The sequence below is a fragment of the Fistularia commersonii genome, chromosome 24 (genome assembly GCF_037954325.1).
Source record: "Fistularia commersonii isolate RoL2024-O1a breed Wild chromosome 24, RoL_Fcom_v1.0, whole genome shotgun sequence".
NCBI classification, from domain to species: Eukaryota; Metazoa; Chordata; class Actinopteri; order Syngnathiformes; family Fistulariidae; genus Fistularia; species Fistularia commersonii.
The window spans coordinates 9,855,902-9,877,192 of NC_141307.1; the positions used below are offsets into that span (position 1 = coordinate 9,855,902).

Genomic DNA, 21,291 nt, shown 5'->3' on the forward strand with positions numbered 1-21,291 from the left:
TTTAAGTACAATAAGCACACCCTCAAGCTAAAGTGTGTGCTAATTTTACAAACACCGTGGCTATACATATAATGCAGAGAGTAAAATTATCAGAATTATGTATATTATCTATGGCTCCTTAAAATTGAATTTGTAGCTTGCTGTTTTTCTAAATAACATTTTTCCTGTTTTTTTCTCCCTTTCCTTGATTTCCATCTGCTTCCCCCTTCAGGAGGCAATTGGAAGGATTTATCTGAAGGAGAGAGGACAAGATGTGTTGGTGTTGCAAAGGGTGACCTCATCAGTAACATCTACATCAGAACTCACATCATCAGGGAGCAGGATCAGAGAAGAAGACAAACGGTCAGGCCCCCCCTTCTACTTATCAATCCCCTCCCCCAATATATATATAAATGAATATAAACATGTACAACTCTGTTTCTTTTTGCTTTATATTTCAAAGTCTAACAATTTGATGGTTCAAAGGGCAAATTTGCAATCTTGCAAGCTCATGCAAAATATTATTAGGGCTTTCACTTTCATGTGTGTGTGTGTGTGCGTGTGTGTGTGTGTTACTTTCATCCACAAATCGGTTCAGGCATTGTCATTACTATGTGCATGTATGATTTCTGTGCCTTGTGTATGTGTGCATGTGTGTTAAAAGGTAAAGCTGTTAGAATGAAGGGTAATGATCTCTGGAGCTCGTTGTTGACCAATAAAGTTTGTGAGGCAACAACCCCCAAAGGACCAAACATTCCCTTGGATATTCAGTGCTTCGATGGCGGTCGATCCCCTTCGAGTATAGATGTAATGCTAAATTCTGACTGCTAGCTACAGTTGCCCTTGCAGAGGATACAGACGATGCAGGCGTAGAGGTGAAAGGGTAGAGATCAAAAGATTAGGAAGAAGAGTACTAGAAAAAGGATAACCATCTCAATAAATCGTGTTTTTCTCAGAAATGTAAACATTGAATGTTCTTAATTTTCACTCGTTGGACATTATCTGGATGAGAATTTGGAGGAAAAGAAACATGAGGAGGATGCTTGAAACAACTGTACTTTAATGTGGTTGAATCAAGAAGACTGAACCTTCATCTTACAGGTACATGGTTGTCTCAGGAACGCCGCTTAAGATATTGGAGCATCTCTTAAGTGACTTACGGTTAGATGACCATAGAGGGGCTCCAGAGAGCACAGAGAATGGTGAGTTTGGAGATTAACACATGAACCACCTTCATTTTTACTTCAGTAATAATTATCTAGTTGATAATGCTTTACTATCGGGAGACATATTTGATAAAGTTTATCAACATGACATTGTCATGTCACAGCGTGGAGAAGAGAGAAAATGGCAGCAAGTCGCACTATCACGAGTTGATCCAAATAAATACAGCTTCTGCAAAAACCTTCTCTAGATCTGAAGCACTTAATTTCCCTTCTGTAGTTGTCATGTAGGCATGTGGCAATCAGCAATCTGATGATCATCTTTTTTAAAATTATTTACCGTAATTTCTGGACTATTGAGCGCACCTCAATATAAGCCTCACCGGCTAGCTATCTCGGGCTTCCTCCTGCGCACTAAAACCGTCAAAGTCGTCTTCTTCGGTGTCGGAGTTGAACGGACTCAGAATTTCCCGGTCATTTCATCGGTCCGATGTGACGAGAATGAACGTTTTAGCGGCGTGAAGCTCGTTAGCGTCACCCCCAAAAAACATCCATATATTAGCCGCATCGTTGTTTACGTGAAAAAAGTCGCGGCTTATCGTCCGGAACTTACAGTAATTATATTGGCATTTTCAAATCTATAACAATTTGAGTATTTAAAAGAGAATAGCAACGAAGAAATTGAAAAAAAAACAAACAAATGCAGTTCACTGGTAAGTGTCGCTATGTAGAGTTATTTTTAGAACAGGCCTGCGGGCAACTCATGCGGCGCTTGCAGGCACCATGTTGGTGACCCCTGATTTAGAGGATATGAAGAGAGGTAGAGAGAGGGCGAGAGAGAAAGAAAAGCAGGGATGCAAGTCGAATTTCTAGATGCCTGATTTTGCATTATTGTTATCTTTGTGTGTTATTATCATTTGGTCTATGTGCGCTGAACAACAATAATGATACAGTGGGGAGAACAAGTATTTGATACACATTTCCTACTTACAAAGCATGGAAAGGTACTGTAAATTTTATGATAGGTACTCTTAAACTGTGAGTGATGGAATCTAAAACAAAAATCCAGAAAAAAACACATTGTATGATTTTTAATTAATTCATTTGCATTTTATTGCATGACATAACTGTTTGATACATCAGAAAAACAGAACTTACTTTTTGGTACAGAAACCTTTGTTGGCAATCACAGAGATCAGATGTTTCCTGTAGTTCTTGACCGGGTTTGTGCATACTGCAGCAGGGATTTGGGCCCACTCCTCCATACAGAGCTTCTCCAGATCCTTCAGGTTTCGGGGCAGTCAATATGGACTTTCCGTTTCCCCCCAAAGATTTTCTATTGGGTTCGGGTCTGGAGACTGGCGAGGCCACTCCAGGAACTTGCGATGCTTCTTACGGAGCCACTCCTTAGTTGCCCTGGCTGTGTGTTTCAGGTTGTTGTCATGATGGAAGACCTACCCATCTTCAAGGCTCTTACTGTGGGAAGGAGGTTGTTGGCCAAGATCTCACAGTACACGGCCCCAGCCATCTTCCCCTCAATGCGGTGCGATCACCTTATCCCATTTACAGAAAACCTTCCCCAAAGAATGATGATTCCACCTCCATGCTTCACGGTTGGGATGGTGTCCTTAGGTGTCCTTATACTCATCAGTGTATCAGCAGTGTATCAAATACTTGTTCTCCCCACTGTATGTATAGGTATTTTCAAGAGGGAGTGTATGCCAGTCCCTTGGGGTTGTACTGAACATGAGTGCGCTTTTTTATTGAGTTTTGTACTACATTATGTTGAACAAGCAAACATTTGCTTTTTATGGAGTGACTAGCCCAATCAGTGCCTTCTTATGCTTACAAAAAACTCACCTAGAGATGCAGATTACTGCTATTGGTTCAGTGTGCCCTTCTCACAAGAGGTAAAACTTCCAAAGTCATAGCCAAATTAATTTCTCTGTGGGTGTGCATGCACACACCAGCAGGCAAATAAAGTGAATGGCCTAAAAGCAGAAAATAAGAAACTGGTGAGTGAATCAAGAGAAAAGAGTTGAAAGCCAATCATCCATTAATCCTCCACTGCTTACACAAGGTTGGGTTGTGAGGGCAAATGCTGAACAAGACCTTCCTCTCCAGCTGAGAGACGTAGTTCCTTCAGCATGTCCCCGGTCTTCCCCAGGGCTTCCCCCTTGGTGGGACATGCCCACAACACCTCACCAGGGGGGCGTCCAGGAGGCACCCTGATCACATGCCTTAGCCACCTCATCTGGCCCCTCTCAATGTGGAGGAACAGCAACTCTACTCTGAGCTCCTCCTAGTGGGCCAAACTCCTAACCCTATCTCTAAGGGAGTGCCATGGAGAATAGGTGACCATAGGTGAGGGGAGGAACATAGATCGACCTTCGCCTTTTGGCTCAGCTCCTTCTTCACCATGACAGACTGGTGCAGAGTCCGCATAACTGCTAACACCTCATCAATCCACCTCTTGATCTCCTGCTCCATCCTTCCCTCACTCGGGAACAAGATCCCAAGATTCTTGGACTTCTCCATTTGAGGCAGGACCTCTTCCCTAACCTGGAGTGGGCACTCCACCCATTTCTTGCTGAGAACCATGGTCTTGGATTGGGGGTGCTGAATCCTGATCCCAGCCACTTTACAATCAGCTGCGAATCATACCATTAAGACCAGGAGATCAAGATCTGATGAAGCCAAAAGAACTACATTAGGCCTGGCCAACCTGTGGCTCCCTAACCACATGCAGCCATTAGGTTCATGTCGATTTTTGTGTTTGTGTGTGTTTTATTTTTTGCTGTGCGCGGAGAACGCTGGAGCGGCACGTGATTGCACAAGTAAAAAACACACAAACACAAAATTCAACATCAACTTGAGAGCTGCATGCGACTCGGGAGCCACAGATTGGCCAGGCCTGATCTACATCATCCACAAACAGCAGAGTACTAGTTCTGAGGCTACTTCCCCTCAACACCCTGGCTGAGCCTAGAAATTCTGTCCATAAAACCTATGAACTCCAGCACCCCTGAGTAGGCTTTCCAGGGAGGTAGAGGAATGTGATCCCCCTGTAGTTGGAGCATACCATCTGATCTCTCTTTTTAAAGGGGGAATCACAACTCAGTTTACCAGTCCAGTCTCCACCTTCCACGCAATGTTTCAGAGACATGTCAGTCAGATCAGCTCTACAACATCCAGAGCCTGAACAAACCCGGGGTAGATCTCATTCCCCCCTGGGGCACCACCACTGAAGAGCATTTTGACAACTTCGGTAACCTCAGCCTCATAAAAATGAGAGTCCACCCCCCAATCCCGAAACTCTACTTCCTCATCGGAAGATATGTTGTCGGGATTGAGGAGGCCCTGGAAGTATTCCTTCCACCGATTCAAAATGTCTTGAGTTGAGATCAGCAACCCGCCATCCCAACTGTACACAGCGTTGACTTTGTGCTGCTTCCCCCTCTTGAGTCGCCAGATAGTGGACATCGTCATGGCCTTGCCGAACTCCTCCAATGCCCGAGTTCTCAGTAATCACAACAGCCGCTTGCCGCTTGGCCTGGCAGTACCTGTCAGCAGCCTCTGGAGCCCCACTTGCCGGAAAGGCTTGATAGGACTCCTTCAGCTTGACGGGGACCATCACCGAAAGGGTCCACCAACAGGTTCAGGGGTTACTGTCTCAACAGGCACAGACCACCTCATGGCCAGAGCTCCAGTCTCCTGGACATGGGAGGCACGGAACACGGCCAGTTTGGACTCAGTGCCCCTCCCGTCTCCTCAGGACATAGTTAATTCTTTGGAACTGTTTCTAACAGTGGATTCCGACACACATTTCCAACAGACCCTCACAATAAGGTAGTTGAAAGCTTGTAAAAATACAATACTTTGTTGAGGAATCGTGCTTATAACTGGCCCATAAAACAGTAGGAGAATGACAGAAATGTGAGTAGGGTTTTAAAACATTATTAGAACCTGTAAACCCATTTCAATTGATATATTTTTCAAAGTTGTATTTGTATTTCTACGGAGAAGGTGGCTGATCAAATTTTGATATCCCTGCAGACTTCCATAATTGATTTCTTTGCTTTCTGCCCAACATGCTATTCCAAGAAGGAGTGTAACACATATGCACATAGAAACTCCCAAACCATTACAAGCGTCTCATAACTTACCAAGGGAATATGATTTTGTTACTCATCCTGTGAACATGTGATCACAGGGTAAGAAACATAAGTACAGACATCCATTTGTATCCAATGCAGATTAGCAGTCTGTTTATCCAATGCAGATTAGCATTCTGTTGCTAGTTAAGTACATTTCAAGATTTAATACATTTATTGGTGCAATATTACTTCTTTAGTTTTTTCAGATTTTTTCCTAAAATACCTGACAACTTGGTTTCAGAAAATATTTCACTCAGCAGGGGTACATTTTGGCCATAAAGCTGGGGGAAAAAAACTCATAGCAGCTGTAAACCCATATGAATTGAATGTTTCTGGTTTCTAAATGACATAGATTTTTGATTTTAAATGTCAGGCTATGAAGAACAGGTGTCAAATTCTGTACGAGATCATAGCTATTTTATTCTCTTTTACCGTTCTACTGTTGTGCTTTTGGCACAGGTAATGTGGATTATGTTTTTTCATAAGTTAAATGTCAGCTTCTATCTACTGTTTGTTTTCTGCTTCTTAACAAATATATGAGTACCCTTTTTCTCTGTAGAGCTTATTGTAGATAATGGGGTGGACTTTATAAGTAAATCACATAAATGTTCAATTATAGATAAAATCTTGTCTGAAAAGTTCATTGTTTTTGCCCTTTTTGCTCTATTTGAACTCTTTAAGATGATGATTAACAGTCATGTTGAGCATAATGTATCTTGATATTTATTATCTATATGACATTGTAAATCTGTTTGGGATTGCATGCAACTCAAAGTTAGTGTTGAAAGTAAAAGTTTATCTCAGACTCAAGGACAATGATACCATTTTTATGTCGCTAATTTTGCGCTACATATTTGTGAGGAGTCAAGTTCTTCAATGTGATTCTGAAAATCGGACTTTTGTTGGGCTCAGGGAAACGGATTAAATCTGTTTATGTCTCAAGACAGTCATTTAACTCGAAAGTCAAATTTGTATAATCATTTTGTCTGACCATTCAAATGAGATAAAGAAGAGGATATAACAATCTTTGACTCTTTGGAGAACATTGAGAGAATTAGCAAGGCTTTTATGTTTTAAAGACGCTGTCTGTCATAAATGGCTGATATGTTTTCTACATTTCAGAAATGCTGCTCGATGATTTTTTGCTTACGTACCTGGTATTCATGTCAACACACGACCTCTGTCAGGCTCTGCTGGGACAATATCCTTCACAACAAGCACACAGAATGTCTCAGACATCCTTTTCAAATTTCGCACTCCCTCACCCATCAGTATCATGTCTCCTTGACAACTCCCACCTATAGTAGTACCCGATCCAGGGGCCAGGAGGAGGGCAAGGACACCCTCTTCAGGAAGCGTAAGATCCTGCAATTGGTGTCCCACTGGAGCAAGCTTTACAAGGACTTCCTTATGGAGGAGGAGCACGTCAGAAGTTTCATGAAGGTACTTTGGTTTTGTAGCCACCTTTTATGTTTTATCATTGTTTGAGCATTGTTTGTTCTATAACACTGACTTTTTTTTTTCCAGCAAATATTGATCATGGTTTTTAGCCGGTCTGCTGAACAGGATATATAGGGCTTTATAAAATGTGAAAAAAAAAATGTAGATTTAGGTTGCCGCATGAGTGACACTCATCTAAAATATACCAAACAGTTGACCCCCCTACCCTCTACATCCTGAGAGATTTATCAGTCGGTTTCAGGATCACCATGGAAACCAGAGTGCCAGGTTTGGCATTTGTATAATCTTGTATGGTATGCATAACCCAGGTGATAGTTGCCTAGCAACAAGAATGAAACAGGACTTAAGAAGGAGGATTTGGTAGGTCAATGACAATGATAAGCGCGCGCGCGTGTGCGTGTGTGTGTAAGTGTGTGTGAGAGATAAACGGAGAGAGAGAAAAAGAAATATTTGTTTTTATCCATTTTTGACGCAATGGACACAATGTGATGTGTTTTCATTGCAATGTAGTCTGCTTTTGCATACTTTTAGGACATTGTGCACCCTAAAGAAATTAAAAGTTCTACTGGTGATGTTACGTACAGGCATTATTTTTGTTGACGCCCGATTTGTTAAATGTCCTTGTGGTTCTTCTAATTGCCCTGGTTACATTTCTTTCAAACCCTAGACTTTTTTCAATGTGGGGTGAGTGTGCAGTAAAACATACCCTTTTGTCAAAACATGAGGGTCAGTTTTTATGTATTTAAGAATGATAATTGACCAAAATGAGGAGTTGGAGATGTGTCATTAATTGTTTATGAGATGTCAGTGAATGGAAAGGGAAAGGTTACAGAAAAATGTTAAGCTGTACCAGAACTTAAAGCTTTTCTGATGGTCATGAACATGCCCTGAACTGGACATACTTTTTTAACTTCGGGTTTTAGCCAAAATATTCCCTCTTGTGCACAAATGTTGACTACAAAACCACAGTGGCTGAAAGTTCTTTATATCATTGGAGTCTTATGAACCACCTTTTAAGTTGACCTATATGATTATCTTTCCAACCAATTCTCTTTATCCCTCCATCCATCCATCTTCCCCCGCTTATCCGGAGTCGAGTCGCCGGGGCAGCAGTCGGAGCAGTGAGGCCCAGACCTCCCTCTCCCCTATCACATGGTCCAGCTCCTCTGGGAGGACCCGAGTCGTTCCCAGCATGTCCTGGGTCTTCCCTGTGGTTGTCTCCCAGATGGACATGCCCGAAATACCTCCCCTAGGAGGCATGCTGACAAGATACCCTCCTCATCTTGCTCCTCTCTATGCAGAGGAGCAGCGGTTCTACTCCGAGCTTCCTGATGACCGAACCTCTCACTCTATCTCTAAGGGCGAGTTTGTCTACCCTGCGAAGGAAATTCATTTCGGCCTCTCGTATCTGGGACCTCGTTCTTTCGGTCACTACCCACAGCTCGTGACCATTGGTGAGGGTGGGAACGTAGAGTGACTTGTAAATTGAGAGCTTCGCCTTTTGGATCAGCTCCCTCTTCACCATGTCAGACCGGCACAGAGTCTGCATCGCTGCAGATGTTGCATCAATCCCCCTGTCAATCTTCTGCTCCATCCTCCCCTCACTCGTGAACAAGACCCCAAGATACTTGTACTCCTCCACTTGGGGCAGGACCTCCTCCCCGACCCAAAGTGGGCATTCCACCCATTTTCCAGTTGAGCACCATGGCCTTGGATTTGGAGGTGCTGCTCCTCATCTCGGCCACTTCACACACTGCTGCTAACTGTTCCAGTGAGAGCTGGAGATCATGGCCTGATGAAGCCAACAGAACCACATCATCTGCAAAAAGCAGACACGATCCTGCGGCCACCAAACCTGATCCCCTTGATGCCTTGGCTGCGCTTAGAAATTCTATCCATAAACATTATGAGCAGAATTGGTGACAAAGGGCAGCCTTGGCAGAGTCCAACCCTCACTTGAAACGGGTCCAGCTTACAACCGGCAATGCGTACCAAGCTCCAACACTGATCACACACTGACCGATCAGCCTGTATGATGGAGTTTGGTACCCCATACTCCTGGAGCACCGCCCACAGAATTACCCGTGGGACACGGTCAAATGGCTTCTCCAGGTCCACAAAATACATGTTGACTCATTGGACAAACTCCCTTGCCTCCTGGAGGACCCTGCTGAGGGTATAGAGCTGTACCACTGTTCCTGCTCCTCCTGGATCTGGGGTTCAACGACCCAGAAGACCCTCTTCTCCAGCACTGCTGAATAGACCTTACCCGGGAAGCTGAGGAGTGTGATCCCCCTCGAGTGTTGTGCACACCCTCCGACCCCCCTTTTTAATAAGGGGGATTGCCATCCCGGCCTGCCAGTCCAGTGGCACTGTCCCTGACATCCACAGAATGCAGCAGAGGCATGTCAGCCAGGATAGCCCAACAGCATCCGGAGCCTTAAGGAACCCAGGGCAGTCCGCGTCCACCCCTGGGGGCCCCGCTACTGAAGAGCTCTTGACTGCTTCAGCAACTTCAGCCCCGGAAATAGGTGTGTCCGCCCCAGAGTCCACCGGCTCTGCTTCCTCATTGGAAGGTATATCAACAGGGTTAAGGAGATCTCAGAAGTATTCCTACCACAGATCTACTACGTCTCAAGTTGAGGTCAGTAGCGCCCCACTCCCACTGTACACAGTGTTGATGGGAGCACTACTTCCCCATCCTGAGCTGTCGGATGGGGGACCAGAATTTCCTCAATGCCCACTAGAAGCCGTTCTCCATGGCCTCCCCAAACTCCCCCCACACCGGAGTTTTTGCCTTGGCAACCACCAAAGCCGCATGCTGCTTGGCCTGCGCTCAAGTCCACCAACGGATTCGAGGGTTGCCACCCCGACAGGCGCTGACTGCCTTGCGGCCATGGAAGCACAGAACAAGGCCCATTCGGACTCAATGTTCCCCGCCTCCCCCGAGACGTGGATGTAGTTCTGCCGGAGGTGGGAGTTGAAACTCCCTCTCACAGGTGACTCTGCTAGACGTTCCCAGCAGATCTTCACATTATGCTTGGGCCTGCCAGGGCATCCTCCCCCACCATCGGAGCCAGCTCACCACCAGGTGGAGATCAGTTGACAGCTCCACCCCTCTCTTCAACCGAATGTTCAGGACATGCAGCCACAAGTCCGATGATATGACCACAATGTCGATCAAAGAACTGTGGCCTAAGGTGTGTTGGTGCCAAGTGCACATATGGACACCTTTAAGCCTAAACATGGTGTTTTTTATGGACAATCCGTGCCGAGCACAGAAGTCCAATAACAAAAAACAGCTCGGGTTCAGATCAGGGGGGCCGTTCCTCACAATCACGCCCTTCCAAGTCGCACTGTCAATGCCCAGTTGAGTGTTGAAGTCTCCCAGTATAACGAGGGAGTCCCCGGTAGAAGCGCTCTCTAGCAGTCCGTCTTGGGACCCCAAGAAGGGTGGGTAAACTGAACTGTTGTCAAGTGCAACTCCACCTGAAGGTGGAGGGAGGCTACCCTCTCATCCACCGGGTTGAACCCCACTGTGCAGGTGCCAAGACGGGGGGCAATCAATATGGCCCCTGTTTCACCAGGGGCAACTCCAGAATAAAAAAAAAATAGTCCAGGCCTACTTGAGAGGCCTGGTTCCAGATCCCACGCTGTGCGTCGAGGTGAGTCTGGCTATATCAGAATCTCTCAGACTCGTGCATCAGCTCAAGTTCCTTCCCTGCCACAGAGGTGACACTCCATGTTCCAAAGGCCAGCTTCTGCAGTTGAGGATCGGACTGCGAAGGTCCCCCGCTCTGGCTACCGTGCGGCTCACACTCTACCTAGTCCCTTTGGTCCTTTCTGGCTCTATGGGGGGGCCCGGTGACCTGCGTAGGGGCAAGGGAACACTGGGTCCAATGATTTTCTTCTTTGTGGGAGGTCTTCTGAGCCATACTTTGTCTGGTCCCTCACTGGGACCTGATTGCCTTGGGTGACCCTTCCAGGGGCCACACAGCCCCCGGCAACATAAGTACCAGGATCCCTGGGACATGCAAACCTCTCCACCACGGTTAGGTGGCAGCTCACAGAGGGGGCAATTCTCTTTCATTTACTTTTTATTTTCCATGTTTAGTGTTACACAGAGCAACAATTACAACTATTCACTGATGTCCTTAAAATTACACAGTTTTCAAGAAAATAGTGTACTTTATGAATCCCTATCATACAAATATGTGTTATGCATTTCAACATATCTGTTATATTATCTGTACCATTTTGAATGCTGTGTAAGATTTTTTAGCTGCAAACCAAATGCATGAAATAAAACGGGATTTTGATAACACCCCATTTCAGTACAAATGGTGCTGCTCTGTGTGAAATGACTAGAACACCGAAGATTGTAATTAGATTGTTTTTTATTTTTTTATTTAGACTTTGTACAGGTGTGTGTTGGAAGACCTGTACGAGTTCCCAGATCTAGAAAAAGATCTGAAGGAGCTTCAGAAGTTACTGCGCCGTAGACAGTAAGCCACTCTGAACAATCATTGCACTTCTCACTGTTTAATATCTGTTAGTTAATCCTGATACCTCCCCATATGTACTGTATCCTATCCCACTGGTGGGTTTTATCTTGCAGTACAGTGGATGACTGCCCACCGAACCAAAAGGTAAGGCAGAAATTATGCTTCTCGCCAACCCTGAATAACAGGCCTTTTAGAGGACATAATTGTATAACTATTGTTCACAATCTAGAGTAACATTAGCTTTAAATAGTGATTGATTAAAGAGTGATTCCCATAAAAATTTTCAGAAACATTTTCAAAGAAATGTCCTTTGATAATGGCTAAATTAATTGGCGATGCATAAATGTGTGACCTCTTAAGGATGCAATTCTAAACCATGCCATTGCATGCATTCAATTCAACTGCTGTAATTTGCTATTTAAGCCATTTTAATTAACAGCATAGTTATGTAAAACTCATTAGACATGTATCCATTCCGTCTTTAACTTATGCCAGATTTGTAATTCCTTATCAGTGTTGTGCCAGAAAATAGTTCACCTTTCAAAATAATGGCAAAACATAAGTTTATCAAAGTTAATTTGGTGCGACTCCCAACTGAAAATCAATATTTGACTTCTTATTTTGAAAAGTCATGTCACTGATTCAGTGTCAAATATTCTTGTCAAGCATAGCAAGTAATGATGAATGAAAAAAGGCACCAGATCAACCATGATATTTGCATTAAGGTTAAGGAAATTTACCGGGTGTCTATTAGGATATTAGCAGAACATTTTTCAGATAATGTAATGCAAAAATAATTAACTTCTATAACCTTGATGTGTAGTAAGAGACGTGATGCTTTGTCAATGATCCACTGTTTTGAGTATTTTTAAGAGGACACTTAACAGATAAAGGGCCATGAGAGGATGCATCTTGATTAAATAGCATGTTGAAAATGACCGAGCTCTTTACACATTTTCATCAGTGAATCAAACCAGAAACTGCATAGCTCAACTGTTGTTCTATTCTCTTTGTCAGAGTAAACAAATGCACCACCAACTAAGTTTAAAGGAAAATGCTTTGCAACTGCGAAGACCACAGTCAGAAACCAGAGAGGGTGAGTTGCAAACCCACGTAGACAACTAACTAACAAGTGGCTGAAGATTTATTTACTCTTATGCATATAGTATATAGGCTTTTAAGAATTTTTCAAATCAAAACTAGCAGCTTGAATAGGCCCATTGAATCATTTTTTACTTCAACAAAATTATCTATACATCAGAGTATCATTTTAAATACAGCTCTGCATTTTAGCCACTTACTAAATGATACTATTTCCACTGTTGAAGTGACTAACTTATCTCTAAACATTTTCTTTATATTTCTTAGTTATATATTGTATCTATGTGAGCACTGATTCCTACCTCAGTGTCCAAACTCATCCCTCGCTGGAAGCACAGGAAGTGCAAAGAATTGTGGGACTGAAGATGGACAGACCAGAAGAAGACATAGCACTTGTTGTAATCTCACATACTGGAGGTACACATATTAGAAAAACATACAGATAACATACAGCTAGGCCCAGAAATATTTGGACAGTGACACAAGTTTTGTTATTTTAGCTGTTTACAAGAACGTATTCAGGATACGATTATATAATCAATATGGGCTTAAAATGCAGACACTCAGCTGTAATTTGAGAGTATTCACATCCAAATTGGAGCAAGGGTTTAGGAATTACAGCTCTTTAATATGTAGCCGCCTCTTTTTCAAGGGGCTGAAAGTAATTGGACAATTGACTCAGAAGACTGCAAAAAAAATAAAATAATAATAATAAGGCTGTATGGGCTCTTCTCTTGGTAACCTGCCATCAATTAAGCAGTTAAAAGGTTGGGAGTTGATTTCAGGTGTCGCATTTGCATTTGGAAGATGTTGCTATGAACTCACATGATGCAGCCAAAGGAGCTCTCAATGGGGGTGAAACAGACCATCCTGAGGCTGAAAAAAAGAGAAAAATCCATCAGAGAGATAGCAGAAATTTTAGGAAAGGCCAAATTAACAGTTTGGTATATCCTGAGGAAAAAAGCACACTGATGAGCTTGGGAACTCAAAAAGGCCTGGACATCCACAGAAGACAACAGTGGTGGATGATCGCAGAATCCTTTCCATGGTGAAGAAAAACCCCTTCACAACACCAACTCAAGTGAAGAACACTCTCTAGGAAGTAAGTGCATCAGTATCTAAGTCTACCATCAAGAGAAGACTTCATGAGAGTAAATACAAAGGATTCAGCACAAGGTGCAAACCATTAATCAGCCTCAAAAATAGAAAGGCCGGAATTGACTTTGTCAATAAATCAAGAAACACCAAAAGAAGCCAGCCTAGTTCCGGAACATTATTCTTTGGACAGATGAGACTAAGATTAACCAGAATGATGGGAAGAAGAAAGTTTGGGGAAGAATTGGAACAGCTCATGATCCAAAGCACACCACATCTTCTGTAAAACATGATGGAGGCAGTGTGATGACACAGGCATGCATGGTGGCTTCCAATGGCACTGGGTCACTTGTGTTTATTGATGATGTGACAAAAGATAGAAGCAGCCAGATAAATTCTGAAGTATATAGGGATAGACTTTCTGCTCAGATTCAACCAAATGCAGCAAAGTTGATTGGACGGCGCTTCACAGAACACATGTGCAATGATCCAAAATATACTGCAAAAGCTACCCAGGAGTTTTTTAAAGCACAGAAGCTGATATTCTGTAATGGCCGAGTCAGTCACCAGATCTCAACCCAATTGAGCATCCATTCCACTTGCCCAAGACAAAAATGAAGGCAGAAAGGCCCACAAACAAGCAACAACCGAAGTCCGCGCCAGTAAAGATCTGGCAGAGGTCATCATAAAGGAGGAAACCCAGCGTTTGGTTCCAGACTTAAAGCAGTCATTGCCTGAAAAGGATTCTCAACAAAATATTGAAAAGTAACATTTTACGTAGGGTTATGTTTATTTAGCAAATTATTTTTGACCCCTGAAAATGCAGCCTCAGGACGGCACAGGCCAGTGTCTCCCTGAGCCGGTCCCAAGCCCGGATAAATGCAGAGGGTTGCGTCAGTAAGGGCACCCAGCCCAAAACTTTTGCCAAAACCAAACATGCGAATAAAACATAATAACCAGATCATACTGGATTGGTCGAGGCCCAGGCTAACAACAACCGGCATTGGTACCGATGACCTCCAGGGAACCAATGGAAACTGGGCTACTGTAGGTCAAAGAAGGAGAGGAGAAAGGTATTTTCCGAAGCAGAGAGCGAAGAGGAACGGCGTGAGTCTGGGACTGAGAGTGGGGACTTTGAATATTGGGACTATGACAGGAAAAGGTTAGAGTTGATTGACATGATGCAGAGAAGGAAAGTGACTATACTGTGTGTCCAGGGGACCTGGTGGAAAGGTGGTAAGCCTCAAAGCTTAGGAGCAGGCTTTAAGTTGTACAATCATGGCACTGAGAAGAAGAGAAATGGAGTAGGAGTTATCTTGAAGGAGGGGCTGGTTTAGGAATGTTCTAGAGGTGAAAAGAATGTCAAATAGACTTATGAGTCTGAAACTGGAAATTGAAGGTGTGATGCTAATTGTTGGTAGTGGCTATGCCCCGCAGGTGGGATGTGAGTTTGAGGAGAAGATGTAGACTTCAATGGGCATGTTGGTGAAGGCAATAGAGGGAATGAAGAAGTGATGGGCAGATTTAGTATACAGGATAGGAACACAGAGGGACAGATGGTGGTAGATTTTGCAAAAAGGATGGAAATGACTGTAGTGAACACTTTTTTCCAGAAAAGACAGGAACATAGGGTAACTTATAAGAGTGGGGGTAGGAGCACCCAAGTAGGCTACATCTTGTATAGACGAGGTAACCTGAAAGAGATCAGTGACTGCAAAGTAGTTGTAGGTGAGAGCATAACCAGACAGCATAGGATGTTAATTTGTAGGAGGACTCTGGTGACAAGGACAATGAAGAGGACAAAGGCAGAGCAGAGGACAAAGTGGTGGAAGTTGAAAAGGGAGGAGTGTTGCATGGTTTTCAGGGAGGAGTTGAGAAAGGGTCTGGGTGGTCAGGGTGAGCTTCCAGATGATTGGACAACAACAGCCAGTGTTATCAGGGAGACAGTTCTAAGAGTACTTGGTGTGTCATCTGGAAGGAAAGTAGATAACGAGACTTGGTGGTGGAATGGGGAAGTGCAGGAGTATATACGGAGAAGTGGTTAGCAAAGAAGAAGTGGGACACTGAGAGGACTGAAGAGAACAGACAGGAATACAGGGATATACAACGTAAGGTAGAGGTAGCAAAGTCAAAACAAAGGGTGTACGATGACTTGTATGCTCGGTTGGATAGTAAGGAGGATGAGAATGATCTATACAGGTTGGCGAAACTGAGAGATAATGATGGAAAGGATGTATAACAGATCTGGGTGATTAAGGATTGAGAGGGAAACGTATTGTAAGATGTTAGAAGAGTGATGGGAAGATGGAAAGAGTGCTTTGAAGAGCTGATGAATGGGGAAAATGAAAGAGAGGCAAGGGTAGACGATGTGACTATTGTAGACCACAAAATAGCACAAATTAGTAAAAGTGAAGAGAGGAAGGCATTGACGAGGATGAAGAGTGGAAAAGCAGTTGGTCATGATGACGTACCCGTGGAGGTGTGGAAGTGTCTAGGAGAGGCAGGGTAGATTTTCTGACTAGATTATTCAACAGGATCCTAGAGAGTGAGAAGATGCCTGAAGAATGGAGACAAATTGTGATGGTGCCTATTTTTAAGAATAAAGGGGATGTGCAGAATTGTGGCAATCATAGAGGGATAAAGTTGATGAGCCATACAATAAAGTTATGGGTAAGAGTAGTGGAAACTAGACTGAGAGCAGAAGTCAGCATTTGTGAACAGCAGTATGGCTTCATGCCTAGAAAGAGTACTGCAGATGCAGTATTTGCTTTGAGAATGCTGATAGAGAAGTACAGAGAAGGCCAGAGGGAGCTGCATCGTGTTTTTGTTGACCTAGAAAAAGCATATGACAGGGTGCCAAGAGAGGACCTCTGGTATTGTATGAGGAAGTCTGGAGTGGCAGAGAAGTATGTTAAACTGGTGCAGGACATGTATGCTAGCTGTGAGACAGTGGTACAGTGTGCTGTAGGGGTAACAGAGAAGTTCAAGGTGGAGGTGGGACTCCATCAGGGATCAGCTCTGAGCCCCCTCTTGTTTGCAATGGTGATGAACAGGCTGACAGATGAGGTTAGACAGGAATCTCCGTGGACCATGATGTTTGCAGATGACATTGTGATCTGTAGTGAGAGCAGAAAACAGGTAGAGGAAAATCTAGAGAGGTGGAGGTATGCTCTGGAAAGGAAAGGAATGAAAGTTCGTCGCAACAAGACAGAATATATGCGTGTGAATGAGAAGGACTCGGGTGGAACGGTGAGGCAACAGGGAGTGGAGATCAAGAAGCTGGAGGATTTCAGGTACTTGGGGTCAAAAGTCCAGAGCAACGGAGAGTGTGGAAAGAGGTGAAGAGACGGGTCCAAGCAGGTTGGAATGGGTGGAGAAAAGTGTCAGGGCTACTATGTGATAGAAGACTTTCAGCCAGAATAAAAGGAAAGGTGTACAAGACAGTGGTGAGACCAGCGATGATGTATGGCCTAGAAACTGTTACAATGACCAAAAGACAGGAAGCAGAACTAGAGGTTGCAGATGTTGAAGATGTTGAGGTTCTCTTTGGGAGTGACCAGGATGGATAGGATCAGGAATGAGTCTATCAGAGGAACAGCACATGTTAGATGTTTTGGAGAGAAGATCAGAGAAGCCAGACTGAGATGGTTGGGTCATGTACAGAGGAGGGATAGAGAATTTATCTGTAGACGGATGCTGAAATTGGGGCTGCCAGGCAAGAGGTCTTGAGGAAGACCAAAGAGCAGATTTATGGATGTACTGAGAGAGGATATGAAGGTAATTGGTTTGAGAGAGGAGGATAAAGAGAATAGGATTAAATGGAGAGGATTGATTCGCTGCGAGGACCCCTGAAGGGAAAAGCCGAAAGGAGAAGAAGAAAAAGACTTTTCAGCCCCTGAAATGAGGAGCATTTTTATAAAAAATAGCCACATGTCCTATGTTTATTCATATAGGTTTGTTCAACATTATAATAAAATTTTAATTAAACCTTTAAGTCTGCTCTTCAATTCTGTTATAATTGTTTCAAATCTAATGCAGTGGCATGCAGAGTCCAAACATGCCGATTGTGTCACTGTCCAAATATTTCCGGACCTAATTGTAACACAAATGAAATAATCAAATATGTTTAAAGTTTTCCCTTTATGCCCATTCCCATTCTCTTGTCTGATTGTCAGCATTGTCCAACTCTCCTACTTGATGTTTGTTTATAGAGCGGAGGGTGTTGCTTCCCAGTGACTGTGTGTATTCAGAGTCTCAAACCCCACAGAGCAAGCTTGTCGCTTGCGGTAGGGATCTCACTGAGATCTTGGTATGTAATAAAATGAGTCTTTATTCTTGTACAAAAGTCAGTTCAAAAATAATCAGTGTAATTTTCTGTACTATTCAGTCATACTTAAGTCATAAAATCATTATTGGGCACTCAGTGGTAGTGATATACTGCTTTTGTTATGTAGTTAATGTAATTTTACTGCCATTATGTTAATGTAAAAAGAACTATATCTGTGTGTGTAATGTAGATTTGTGTATACATGATCTTTTTGAACGTCAGCTCACTCCTCCGTGTAGCCTTCTTTAACAGACAGCACTGAGCTCAGCAGGAGGCCAGTGAGACTTCTAGAAATAAACACCTGGGACGTTGCAGCTGCTCTCACACACCTGGACTGGAGCCTCTTCAAATCCATCCATGAGGTATCAACATATACAAATGGTGTATGGACATTGTTATAATGTACTGATGATTCACAGCAAAATTTGCTGATCAAAAACATACCTTATCTGAAGACTATATTCTTCAACTCAGTCAACGGTGTGACTGAGTGAAGAGTTTCTAGAAATGGCTCTGGAATCAACTGGCAAATGTATCCCATAATTATAGTCAGCTGGGTTTGGCTCCATCACCCCTGTGTTAGGGAGTATAGGCAATGAATGAACAAATGTACCGAGTGGCTACATTTAACTGTGATAACACAAATTATATTGCGCCAGTTATAATACCATAATATATTGGCAAGTGCCAATATATACTGCCATAAGTTCACACATTCAGTGCATTGAAGTAGTGTTAATTCTAAGACCTACAGTCCAAAGGTACAAGAAAAAAAGCAATTTGTCTCAGAGAACAATGATGAGTTATGATTAGGCATATATGGTTGGGGTTCAGTTTTGTTTTGATATGTTTTTAAAGTGACAAAGGTAGTAAGGGTAGCAGAGGTACCAAGAGAGAGAGAAGTATTTCTCTCACTAAGTATTTCTCAGAAAGTATCATCAAACTGTGTATGGACTAGTCAATTTGACAATTTGTTCATTTGTATGATTCTTGATGACTGTGTAATTTCATAATAGGCCTACCTAAAATGCATTTAAGATATATATACACATTATGTATTTGCTGTGTCAAAGCAAATGTGTAGAATAACTACGAATAATAATGATAAAAATTTAAAAAATGTCATGAACTTGAATTTAGAACTTATCATTACCGATATTATTATCAAGCACAGTTATATTCTTCTTGTTCCTTTGGCCTGTATTCTTCAGGGTACATCACTGGGAATCATCATTCTCCATCTAACCATATGTTCTCCATCCTCTTAAATCCTCCACCTTCTTTGTTCCACTTTATTCCACTTTATTCCACTTTATTCCCTTTCATTCACACACATGTACTTTGTCTTGCTGTGCCTTTTAACCTTCATTTGTCATGAATCATAGTTACAGTATGTTGCTTCACCAAACTTATTAGGCAGTCCCCACTATTTACCCATAAAATATTGATCTTCCCTTAAATAAGGATATAGTACATAACGCCAAATCCTTTCCATGCCTCAAATGATACCTTTGTCCATAATGGAGGAACTTTGAAAAAAAAAGTCAGAGATTGAATACTTGAAAACAAACTTAAAGAAACAGATAATAGATAACTGGAGACAGTTAAGGAAATAACAAAAATGGTGAATAAGTCGATTTTTCCTTGTCTTTATATTCCAATGTCTGAAGTTTTTCTTTCTCACATCCCTCTTTCTTCCTCAAGCAAGAGCTTGTATACTACACTCTGAGCCGCAGCCATGGTAACAGCCACTCCATGGCCCTCTCAGTTCTGCTGCAACGTTGCAACGAGGTGCAGCAGTGGGTCATGTCTGAGATGCTCATGTGTGTTTCGCTAAGCAAGAGGGTGCAGCTTCTGAAGAAGTTCATCAAGATAGCAGCTCAGTAAGAGCACACATACGACCAAGCAAAAATGTCATCATTTATTTGCATTGCGTTCAAATGCTTGTAAAAGTCTGTGCTTTTAGTTGCAAAGCTCAAAGGAATTTGAATTCTGCATTTGCCATAATCATGGGCCTCAATACAGCGGCTGTAAGTCGACTCAACCAAACCTGGGAGGTAAGTGTGTGTAGCTTTGTTTTTCGTCTTGGTCTGTTGCTACGTTTGTTGATTTCAAATAACTAATCATAGAAATTCCATGTCTTTTAGAAATGTCCTGGAAAGTTCAAAAAACTTTTCTCAGAGTTGGAGCTCATCACAGTGAGGAACAGTGAAGAGAATAATACAATACATTTTTTTTTTTCCCTTTTTGCTCCCTTAACTTGTGTCTCACTGTTTCCCCAGGATCCATCTCTTAACCATAAAGCTTATCGAGAAGCCTTCAAGAGAATGAAAACTCCCAAGATCCCTTTTGTGCCTCTTCTCCTGAAAGGTAAACATACTCACACATGTACATCCCAACCCCTCCATCATTTAAATGACCATTTTTGAACGCGTTCCCCTCTTCTAGATATCACCTTTATCCATGAGGGAAACAAAACTTTTCATGACAACCTTGTGAACTTCGAGAAGCTGGTGAGTGGTGTCACAGTTTCAGACGAAGATGTTTTGCAGAGAAGATTCAGATCCATTTAATGTTAACTAGAATTCAAACTTACCGTACTTTCCGGACTATAAGACACTACGTTGGCTTTCAACACTGCAGCTTTTTTTGGGCTAACAAGGTTCATTCTGCCAAAACATTTAGCCTTGTCACATCGAACCTATGAAATTACCGTGAAATTCTACAGCTGGTAAATTCCAACACTAAAGAAGAGGATTTTATTGGTTTTAGTGCTAAGAAGGAAGATAAAGATGGCGATCAGCTGAAGTAGGACTTTTCCCTGTGTTATTTATTATTAATCTTTTTCATCAGCCGTGTTACAGGCAAAACATTTCCAGTACTCATTGGTGGATGTTACTGGTATGTATTTCATTAAAAGTGAAAAAAAAATGTTTCTGTGTAAATATCTCATGTTACAACACCCGACTTATAGACAAGTACAGCCTATATATGTAAACATTTGATTATTCATTTATTTTTAGCCCGTGCGGCTTATATTCAGGTGCCTCAATCGTCCAGAAATTACTGTAATTCAAATATTTTTTAAATTTTATTCTGAACTATATTGCCGTCAAAAAAGCCAAATATGCTTGAAGATATTTTGGTCCTGTTCAAAATGATTCATGTATTAAGCTGCTGTTATGAAAAGACCAACACTTTGGACAAGAAAGGCCTCAGGTGTGAGCACCAACACAAAAAAATTACAGTAGTTGATTATAATCCAATTTCACTGTCAAGAAAGTTTGCATTGTTCCTGCATTAGGGAAATAACATAATTATTTACAGTAATTTTATGATTATTAAGACATACTTATCTTCCCAATGGTTTAGCTAATGCATTGTGTATTTTCTTAACCAACAGCATATGATTGCAGACACCGTGAGAATGATTCGCCACTGCCAAAATGACCAACCAGGTGAGATTTAATGGGTTTTAGAGAGAAATGATCCTTGCTACAGAA

At 42.5% G+C, this 21,291-nt stretch overlaps 1 protein-coding gene across 2 annotated transcripts in view; it reads left to right on the forward strand.

Annotated features, from left to right (window-relative positions):
* Positions 1 to 21,291, forward strand: part of rapgef5a (Rap guanine nucleotide exchange factor (GEF) 5a) — a 54,901-nt gene that overhangs the window by 30,689 nt on the left and 2,921 nt on the right. The window contains exons 10-25 of one of the 2 annotated variants that reach the window (XM_086171409.1): positions 212 to 342; positions 1,081 to 1,181; positions 6,422 to 6,500; positions 6,598 to 6,742; positions 11,174 to 11,265; positions 11,379 to 11,409; positions 12,283 to 12,361; positions 12,634 to 12,783; positions 17,673 to 17,770; positions 18,028 to 18,150; positions 19,493 to 19,671; positions 19,755 to 19,845; positions 19,936 to 19,986; positions 20,071 to 20,158; positions 20,237 to 20,301; positions 21,192 to 21,246. In XM_086171409.1, the coding sequence (XP_086027535.1) occupies positions 212 to 342; positions 1,081 to 1,181; positions 6,422 to 6,500; positions 6,598 to 6,742; positions 11,174 to 11,265; positions 11,379 to 11,409; positions 12,283 to 12,361; positions 12,634 to 12,783; positions 17,673 to 17,770; positions 18,028 to 18,150; positions 19,493 to 19,671; positions 19,755 to 19,845; positions 19,936 to 19,986; positions 20,071 to 20,158; positions 20,237 to 20,301; positions 21,192 to 21,246 (1,558 nt within the window). Of the gene's footprint in view, positions 1 to 211; positions 343 to 1,080; positions 1,182 to 6,421; positions 6,501 to 6,597; positions 6,743 to 11,173; positions 11,266 to 11,378; positions 11,410 to 12,282; positions 12,362 to 12,633; positions 12,784 to 17,672; positions 17,771 to 18,027; positions 18,151 to 19,492; positions 19,672 to 19,754; positions 19,846 to 19,935; positions 20,159 to 20,236; positions 20,302 to 21,191; positions 21,247 to 21,291 lie in introns of both variants that reach the window. The other variant, XM_086171408.1, reaches the window with a different exon arrangement.